At 39.0% G+C, this 11504-nt stretch overlaps 1 protein-coding gene across 1 annotated transcript in view; it reads right to left on the bottom strand.

Annotated features, from left to right (window-relative positions):
* Nucleotides 1-6549, bottom strand: part of LOC116381070 (serine-rich coiled-coil domain-containing protein 2-like) — a 28039-nt gene extending 21490 nt beyond the window's left edge. The window contains exons 1-4 of the mRNA XM_031842897.1: nucleotides 1694-6549; nucleotides 960-1115; nucleotides 398-571; nucleotides 194-317 (exon numbers count right to left, since the gene is read on the bottom strand). Of these exons, the coding sequence (XP_031698757.1) occupies nucleotides 194-317; nucleotides 398-571; nucleotides 960-1115; nucleotides 1694-2921 (1682 nt within the window). The 5' untranslated portion in view covers nucleotides 2922-6549. The remainder of the gene's footprint in view (nucleotides 1-193; nucleotides 318-397; nucleotides 572-959; nucleotides 1116-1693) is intronic.
* Between the last annotated feature and the right edge of the window lie 4955 nt (nucleotides 6550-11504).

The raw sequence follows: 11504 nt of genomic DNA, 5'->3' as shown, positions 1-11504 counted from the left end.
TATTTATTTATTTATATATTTATTTATTTATTTATTTATTTATTTATTTATATAAAGTATTTACTCGTCGACCCGAACAGCGAATCCCAGAGTCCACTCTGTGTTTCTCAGACGTTAATGACATCACGTATTATGTGCAGAGCAGGTAAATCCAGCATGTTATTGATGAAGTGAAGTGTTCATTATGTATTATATTATGTGATATACGACAGTCACAGAAGTGTTTATTGATCTGATGGTTACCTGCTCGTGGTAGTCCGGCTGACTGGACCTCCTCCGACGGGGGACTGGGCTCAGCTGGTGCCCCCCTCGCTCCCCTGCAGAGAGAAACACCAACAGTTTTGTCAGAAATGTTTCTCAGGACTTCCTCGTTCATCCAGTAAAATATGAAACTCACCGCTCAGCGTCATCCCGGACCAGTCCACGCCCTCGTCAAGGAAACAGAGTCCCGCTGCCTTGGCGACGCCGCCGACAGCCACCTCGTCTTCGTCAAACCTGGCGCACGATTGGTCGAGCCCCGAGTCGTCTTCCTCGTTTTTAGAGAGGAGCAATATGGCCACACCTCCGTTTCCTGCATACACAAAGAGAGATGCTGCTGATTTACACTTATTATGGAAATACTAACATTCACAGTTTTAACCTCATGAAGACATCCTCTGCACATATTCATATATATGTTTTTACATTTCAATTTGTATTCGTCCAAACACACTAACACCATACTCAGATATGGAAACGAGGCTCGTCCGACAGCAAAACCACAAAAACTATTCTAAAACCTGCAGAATAAACAAATAAATATTTATTTAAAAAATACTAAATAAAAATTAACAATAAAAATAAAATCAAAACAGTAGAATAAATACATAAAAATAAACAGCCCTCGGGACTCCATTAATCTGCACACATTTTAATAAGTAAGAAAATAACTGTTGTTTTCATGTGTCGTCTTTTCTTACCGAGGTTGTCAAAGTCGTCCATGTACTCCTGACTGGTGTCGCTTCTATCCAGAGACGAGCTGGAGGACAGGGACATGTCCTCCAGCGTCTCCCCCACAATGGACACCTCTTCCTGGGACAGCAGCCCCTCCCTCTCTGGAGCCTCTGGCGAACTCTCTGGGGAAGAAAACAGATATCAGAGCTGTATAAGATTAGTTTGTATGAAGTATAACATACGAGTTATGACTGGATATGAGAGATGAAATGAAACAAAGAGATGAAACATTTGAGATGAAACACTGAATAAAATGAGATCTTAGATGAGAAGTTTAGACGACAGATGACAGAAAATACGAGACATGAGGTGAGAAATTTGTCTTCATATATCAGCGATAGAAAAATGGAATAAAACATTTCATGAGACGACACGACGAATGTGACGAGGATTGAGGTATAAAATACGGCATGAATGAGAAGAGTAATGAAGCCTGATGAGGAAAAAGGAGACGATGAGAACAGATAAACAGACAAAATGGAACGAGAGATTTGATATTCAAGTTAAAAATGAGACACAAGATAAGATAATGAGACATTAGTTAGTTGAAATTAGGAATGAAAACGTGATGAAATACATGAGATGAGTTGAGATTTGATGAGGTTTAAGATGAGAAGTGAAGAGATGAGAAAATGAGAATATTTGAACAAAGAGAGGCGTGTTTTAGTGTCTTGTGTTTTAACAGATAAGAATGTCACACCTGGACTGGTCTCTGTGGTAGAAGGCGTCTCCACTGAGCTTCTCCGTGCCGTCGGTCCTCGGTTCGCTTCCTGTTCACCTCCGTGCTCATTGTCCGTCGTTACTCGGAGGGGGCGGGACTGCTTGATGAGTGACGGCCGTGACAGCTTATAGCTGATGCCGCTGGGCTTGGAGGCGGGGCCGAGGCTGGAGAGGAGGAGGGGCTTCTTTAAGGCAGCGGTGGGCAGGAGGGAAGGGATGCTGACCCCTGACCTCCCTTGAACTTTGACTCCTCCTCCTCTGGCTCCTCCCTCAGGAGTCTGGCTGGTACCAGCAGGGGGTTTCACCAACAAGCTGCCTTTTGGAGGAGTCTGAGCAGAGGAAGCTCCTCGCCCGGTTGGGTTGCGAGATATTGAGGAGGAAGAAGGGGCGAGGGTGGGGGAGGGCTGCCGTCGGACCTGCGTGAGGCTGCGTGACCGGAATCGGTTGCTCTCGGAGAGCTGGACGGACACAGCCGCGGAGCCGAGGCTGTCGCTGGAGTAACAGCGGCTGGCCGGTGGTTTCTTTTGGAGCGGGGAACCGGATCGAGAGCCGGGACCAGAACCGGGACCAAAACCACCTGAACGAGCGAAGCCGTGGGGTCGTCTTAGAGAACCGTTGGTTCCTCCCTTGCGATTGGATCCAGAGAGACCGTTCAGGGTCTGTTTCATGCCGTCGTTTAGCCCGAATGCGGTTTGGCTTGGTTTGGAACCGAGAGATCCGCCTCTAGAGACGGGAAGTTTCACGGGAAGGTTCCCTGCAGAGGACGTGGTGGTCTTCTTGGCGTCCCGCTGCGACACCAGTGGGGATCCCGGTTGCCGTTGGGGGTAAAACTGATGGATGTTGTTACCAGAGCGATTCCCGCCCTTTCCTCGTCTCCACTCCTTCTCTCCGTCGGCTCCTCCGTCCTCCACCGTCTCATTTTCTTTCCTCCACTTCATGGAGAACGCAGTCGGCACTCGGATGAATCCATTCTGTTTGACAGAAGTCGGGGGCGCGGTCAGGCCGCCGTTGACCCCCGCCGGGCCGGGGTGGTGGTAGAACCCGTTGGTGAGGCGGGTGCCGGCGCTCGCAGCGGCGACAGCGACGGCGGTCGTAACCGTCTGAGCGCCGTTGGAAGGTGCAGTGGATTTGGGCCTCGAGCCGAACTTGGGCAGCCTAGAAACCATGGTGGGCATGGTGGGAGGATCCACGAGAGGAGGGGCTGACATCAGACCCCGCCCACTTCACCATGGAGACACTGAGCAGGAGGAGCTGGAGACGGAGGAGACAACAGGGACAGATATGAGAACCTTCTTTGAAGGCCATCAGAGGAGCATACGAGGTATGAGAAGGTAACTTTTTATAACCAAATATAAAGAAAACACACAGATCTTCAGACATATGGACAGGATTGTCTCAGTTGACACGACAATACATCTTGATATATGAAATCATATTTAAAGATATTGTGACACAATCTAAAATGATAACATACAAACTCAAATTTCTCAGAAAATCTGAATAGATAAGAATTCTGATTGTGGGAATAAACCAGTGTAATTAAATATAACTACCGTCTTGTGCATGCATCTAAACACAGAAACATTTATTCATTTCTTTCCTCTATCATTTATCTTGAAACTGTCGCGCTCATTTTTGCACTCGAGCGTTCAATTAAAGAAGAGAATTCTCTGCAAGTAGCTTCATGTTTAATCTGGATGTTTGAGATGTTTATTCTCCTGCAGAATCCCGAGATGAACACGGTTGTTGAGAGATTAGTTTCACACCAACAGAAAGCCTTTTGAAGAAAACAATTTACAGTCCTGAGTCAGAGGAAGAAACCCAGAGAGAAGCAGCTCTGACTCAAACTCTCAGCGTGATTAACGGCTGAAACACGTGGCAGCTCCACACTGCAGGGCGTGTGTGTGTGTGTGTGTGTGTGTGTGAGACGATGCGGTTAGTGGTAAAACATTAACACACCACACCCTTAACAAAAACAATCATCCATCCCTGTACTGCCATCAAAGAACACAGATAGTAATCAGACAAAAGACACACACTCTTTCAGCTGAAGCTCATGAAACCACAGTGATAATAGAAACTTCACCATAAATAATAAAAAGTGTGTCAACTGTAAAGAGCTGCAACTCATGATTATTTTCATTATCAAATAATCAATAACAATTATCTTGAAGATGAATCTCTTCGTCTTTAGAATAGTTTTCTGTTGATTCATTTATCGTTCCGTCTCTCTCTCCTAACCTCAAACCCAAAACTAACTCTTATTTTATGTTAATCTGGATCAGTGGAGGTCGTGAGACACCATTCTCTACAGTAAAGATATTTATATATCTTCTGCTCGGTTATTTATTCATTTCCTGGAGAAATCTAAAAAATACACATTCCCCCCCAAAATCAACTCAAAGAGAACATCAGGCCTCACACGTCTTCAATTAAAAACAACAAGAGTGAAGAGAACGTGTTTGTGTGTATATACATTCAGATAGATGAATTGAAAGAATATAACATGTCAGAGTGAAGCTGTAGGCTCCATGAGAAACGTGTTGTCTTCTCCCCAAACCTCAACCATTAAAGGGAGGAGTGCTCTGCCTAAATGCTAATTGCTAATGCTGTTTGTAATGCTACAAACAAGCTGAAGTTTAGCAGGTTTACCAAGTTCACCATCTTAGTTCAGTGCGTTAGCATGCTAACCTACATATTGCCTCCGCTCGGCTGAGCCGGCAGCTAGCCGCTAACGCTGCTAACAGTGCAAACAACAATAACAGTGCTGTGTACTGATAACTTACTAATGATCTGAATGTCCTACCTTTATTTTAATTCATTATTTAATCTAGAAAAACAATCAAGGCCTTATTCAACTGTTGGATTCCTGTCTTCATCATGAGACCAGATGATGATAATAATAATAATAATAATAATCATCTCGCCCTGCAGTCTGATGTTGAAAGCCTCCTCAGTCATTTGTCCGCCCAAGGCCACCGTATCTCCAGACCAAACTGCACCGAGCATCACAAGCTCTCCTAAGTTTAAACCTGCTGACGTGTCTGAAGCAGAAGACAGAGAGGTATGAACTTGTGATTTCAGTGATCAGCTGCACGTCCTGAAGGCCTTCAGAGATTAAACACCTGAACAGAAACATACCGACATGAAGAATATTCAGGGTTACATAACCCACTGAGAGCCAGCGGCAGGAAGTCTCAGCCATAAGTTGAATTTGTATTTGTTACAGCACCATGTCATCAGATAAACCACTGAAGTGTTTCCTGTAAAAGGTGGTGCATTGAGCTGAGTCATAACCTCCACACTGCTGTGCCACCGCACACAGCGAGACGCATCACAAGCCCACAAAGACCTGCAGTCAGGGTCTGTTATCTGCAGGAGGAGACGTACAGTCAGAGCTCGTCTTCAGAGGACTCATCCACTGCTGGTTCTAAAGCTCTGGTAGTGTTTACTCAGCTCCACACAGACACAGAGACAAGCTGAGCTAACATTAGCATCACACGTCTGCATAAGATAACAACAAAGATTATAACTGGATAAAAAGTGAGTTCATGAACCACAACGCTGCACAAAGAGGAGAGGACGTGATGATCCCCTTGATTATAATCACAGATCTGTGATCATATAAATACAGAACTCCACAACATTACACATTAAACCTTTAACAGACAGACAGCTGCAGTCTTCAGAAACAGAAAGTCATGATGACAAAGGCCAGGCGGCCATGTTTTCCTGCACTGTGTGTGTGTGTGTGTGTGTGTGTATATGTGTGTGTGTGTGTCCGTCCAGCTGTGATACCAAGGACACACAGGAGGAATGAAGAGTGATGAACGAGGTCACGACTGAATGATAATGAGATCCTCCCTCGTCAAGTAATAGCTGAGCTACAATCCTCTCTGTGTGTCCAGGAAATAAAGTTTAACTTTGTGAGTGATTATAATCTATGAAGCTCATCACATCTCTAAATCAATCATCTACAGCATGAATGTTAAGTATCACCTTTGACCTGCTAATTAGCATGAAACAGTCCAGCTGAGTGTATCGTTTCGTAAATGAACATATGAACCGTTGTATGAGGATGCATTGAAGTCCTGCATAGGGTTCATCCTGAGGGGAGTATGAATGTGTGACGTTTTATGGTAATTAAATGAACAGCTTCTACACTTTTAGGTCTAAACTAAATCCTTCTCTACAAATGCATCTACATAGTCCCTAGGGTTCATCCTGTGGGGAGCATGAACGTCTGAACCAAAATGTACGGAGCTGATCAGAGTCTCCATCAGAGTGACAACATAAAACAAAGCAGCAAATAGTCAAATTTGAGAAGCTGAACCCAAAAACTGTCGTATTAATTCTTGATGAATAACAAAAGTGATTATTCGATTGAGAACGTCGTGGATTCATTTTGTTCGTTCACAAAGCGATGAATCCACTAAAACAAACACCACATGAAAACCATCTCACGTATGTTGAGCTGAGATTATTCAGTGTGACAGTATGAATACAGGATGTTGAGTGTATCAGCGTCACGTGTTCAGATGAAATGACGACGGTGAAAAGAGCAGAGTGTGTCTTGACCTCAACGGCCGTGTGATGGAACTGAACCGGGTCAATGAAGGATCCCATGATGAGCTCAGTGCTGAACTCTGCTGACTCAGCACTTCCATTGATGGACTTCAGGAATCAGAGCTGAGGAGAGCCGGTCGCTGGTGTCGTCGTAATAAAAGACTGTACTTCTTCTAAGTTCTTGTTGACTTTAACAGAAGAGCAATAATATATACACACACATATATACACGTATATACACGTATGTATATACACGTACATACACGTATGTATATACACGTACATACACACACGTATATACACGTACATACACGTACATACACACACGTACATACACGTACATACACGTACATACACGTACATACACGTACATACACGTACATACACGTACATACACGTACACGTATATACACGTACATACACGTACACGTATATACACGTACATACACGTACACGTATATACACGTACATGTATATACACGTATATACACGTACATGTATATACACGTACATACACGTACACGTATATACACGTACACGTATATACACGTACATACACGTACACGTATATACACGTACATACACGTACACGTATATACACGTACATACATGTACACGTACATACACGTACATGTACATACACGTACATACACGTACACGTACATACACGTACATGTATGTACACGTACATACACGTACATGTATGTACACGTACATACACGTACATGTATATACACGTATATACACGTACATACATGTACACGTACATACATGTACATGTATATACACGTACATACATGTACATGTATATACACGTACATACATGTACATGTATATACACGTACATACATGTACATGTATATACATGTACATACATGTACATGTATATACACGTACATACATGTACATACACGTACATACACGTACATACACGTATATACACGTACATACACGTACATACACGTACATACATGTACATACATGTACATGTATATACACGTACATACATGTACATGTATATACACGTACATACATGTACATGTATATACACGTACATACATGTATATACACGTACATACACGTACATACACGTACATACACATGTATGTATATACACGTATATACACATGTATGTATATACACGTATATACACATGTATGTATATACACATGTATGTATATACACGTATATACACGTATATACACATATATACACATATATACACATGTATGTATATACACGTATGTATATACACACGTATATACACACGTATGTATATACACACGTATGTATATACACGTATGTATATACACATGTATGTATATACACGTATATACACATGTATGTATATACACATGTATATACACACACATGTATATACATACACATGTATATACATACACATGTATATACACATGTATATACATACACATGTATATACATACACATGTATATACATACACATGTATATACATACACATGTATATACATACACATGTATATACACACACATGTATATACACACACATGTATATACATACACATGTATATACACACACATGTATATACATACACATGTATATACACACACATGTATATACACACACATGTATACACACATGTATATACACACACATGTATATACACATGTATATACACACACATGTATATACACATGTATATACACATGTATATACATACACATGTATATACACATGTATATACATACACATGTATATACACATGTATATACATACACATGTATGTACACATGTATATATATACACATGTATGTACACATGTATGTATATACACATGTATGTATATACACATGTATGTATATACACATGTATGTATATACACATGTATGTATATACACATGTATGTATATACATGTATATACACATGTATATACACATGTATATACACATGTATGTATATACACATGTATATACACATGTATATACACATGTATGTATATACACATGTATATACACATGTATGTATATACATGTATGTATATACATGTATGTATACACATGTATGTATATACATGTATGTATACACATGTATGTATATACATGTATATACACATGTATATACACATGTATGTATATACATGTATGTACACACATGTATATACACACATGTATGTATACACATGTATATACACATGTATGTATACACATGTATGTATACACATGTATGTATACACATGTATGTATACACATGTATACACGTATGTATACACGTATGTATACACGTGTGTATACACATGTATGTATACACATGTATGTATACACATGTATGTATATACACATGTATGTATATACACATGTATATACACATGTATGTATATACACATGTATGTATATACACACGTATATACACATGTATGTATACACATGTATGTATACACATGTATGTATATACACATGTATGTATACACATGTATGTATACACACATGTATGTATACACATACATGTATATACATGTATGTATATACATGTATGTATATACATACATGTATATATATACATGTATATACATGTATATATATACATGTATGTATATACATGTATGTATATACATACATGTATATACATGTATATATATACATGTATGTATATACATGTATGTATATACATGTATGTATATACATACATGTATATATATACATATATATATATATACACACACACACATGTATATACATATATGTATATACATATATATATATATATATACACACACACACACACACACATGTATATACATACATGTATATACATATATATATATATACACACACACACATGTACACACACACACACACATGTACACACACATGTATACACGTATACACACATGTATACACGTATACACACATGTATACACGTATACACGTGTGTATACACGTATACACGTATACACACATGTATACACGTATACACACATGTATACACGTATACACACATGTATACACGTATACACACATGTATACACGTATACACACATGTATACACACATGTATACACACATGTATACACGTATACACACATGTATACACACATGTATACACACATGTATACACGTATACACACACATGTATACACGTATACACACACATGTATACACGTATACACACATGTATACACACATGTATACACACATGTATACACGTATACACGTATACACGTACACACGTATACATGTACACACGTATACATGTACACACGTATACATATGTATACACGTATACATATGTATACATGTATATATATATACACACATATATATACACATACATATACACATACACATATACATACATACATACACACATACATACATATATATATATATATATATGCATATCAAATTTCTTTGATGATTGTTTTTCATTGATTATCCTTTTCTTCTGATCAATAATCCTGGTTTAACTCCTTCAGAACCAGGTTTCGGGGGACCTCCCTAAGCACCCATCAGACACGACTTCCTGTTTACATTCTTTGACCAGAAAACTACATGAACAAATGATCAGTTATCTGTTGACGAGTTCACCAAAGAGTAGACGAGGTTATTCCTCAGCTGTGGTTTGTTCTACATCCAGACTGAGTGTTGGACTGAGAGATACGGGAGAACCGGACAGGATCCAAACTTCAAAAGAGGAAGAAGAGTCCACCTTAAAGGAGCTGAAACCTAAACCACAGACGGGCTCAAGGTTCAGCTTCACTGACGTTATACAACAGGATTAAAGTGCAGTCGTTATGAACATGAGCTCACCTGGAGGTCAACGAGATATAGTTACCACAGATATTAAGAATGAAATCAATAGTTTGGATCAAGAAGCTGGTGAAAAATAAAGTCCAAAAGGCTCCAGACTTCAAGATATTACATTTAAAGAACTCTTCTCAGGTTGTTAACATTAATTCAAATGAAAATCTAGTTTCAATTAATGATACATTTGGTTGATTACTTAAAATATTTAACCCTCTGAACCCTCCTCTGTGGTCTTGATCTTCAAAATAAAAGTCCTGCTCCTCTATGGAAACAGAAGCATCATGAAGTAGAGAGAACTAGAACACGTCTTTAGTGCAGAATAACAGTTATGATGACATCAATCATAAAATAGAAAAAAAACACGCATGTTGAATTTCTTTGATAATTTCTTTTACAAAAATTGGAAAAATATGGAATATATAGATCCAACAATTCTCCAAAAGCCAACAAGTGTTAACAATGTTGGAAAAAAAAGGAGTATTATAAATATTTAACTATTGACATGTTTCAGCTACTCCCCCCTCCCCCACCTCCTCTACTGTACATTCATTGAGTCTCACTGGGTTATCGATGTCCTCACGCTCCATTTCTCTGCTCACTGAGCTGAGAGGAATCGAGGGCCGCCGGCCAGAAACACCAGAGAAGATCGGGCGCATCACATTTACCTTTATGTCTCTTTATGTTTCATCTCCTCAAATAAGCAGAACAAGTAAAAGTAACAAAAACTAAAAGAATGTCAGCTGTGTGATTTACACACTTAATAATCAGCTGAAAGCTTTGAAATTATCAATGGTGAAATATATACATTTCTGCTATAATTCTTCATTCATATCATAAGCTGTTCTATAATTTTACTAAAAGCTTTTATACAATATTTTTCTTTATCTATTATAGTTTCATGTATTGAAACCTCCATCTTATCGAGTCATTTCTCTTCATAATTACGTCATGAAGACGTGAAAAAAACCTCCAGTCCAGACCGAATATTCTTCTAAACATAAATCAGCTTTTTTTTAATAATTGTGTTCTATTTTGAAAGAACTGTTCAAATCAATAAAGATTCAAAATAATATTTTTAATAAGTACAAAAAATGACGTGATAAGAATGTTGGTCGAATCATTATTTGATTTTTTTATCTGCTCATTTTAAATTGTATTTATTTACAGTTCATAGCTGCTGTAGTCTGGTCAAAGTATTTTCATATTATACATATTTGTCAGTGTTTCTGGCTCACAAAGACGCATTATAATAATAATAACAATAGTAATGTCGAGTATCACTGACAGTAATTGTGATAGTTTGATAGTAAAGAGAAGTTCACAGATGGACCGGAGACAACAGATGGTCCAGACTGACCCCACTGAACACCATTTATCTTCACATGCTGAGGCCCCACACACACACACACACACACACACACACACACACACACACACACAC

This window comes from Anarrhichthys ocellatus, unplaced genomic scaffold, assembly GCF_004355925.1.
Source record: "Anarrhichthys ocellatus isolate YVR2014 unplaced genomic scaffold, GSC_Weel_1.0 scaffold4, whole genome shotgun sequence".
Taxonomy (NCBI): Eukaryota; Metazoa; Chordata; class Actinopteri; order Perciformes; family Anarhichadidae; genus Anarrhichthys; species Anarrhichthys ocellatus.
This window is presented reverse-complemented; position numbering and strand designations above follow the sequence as displayed.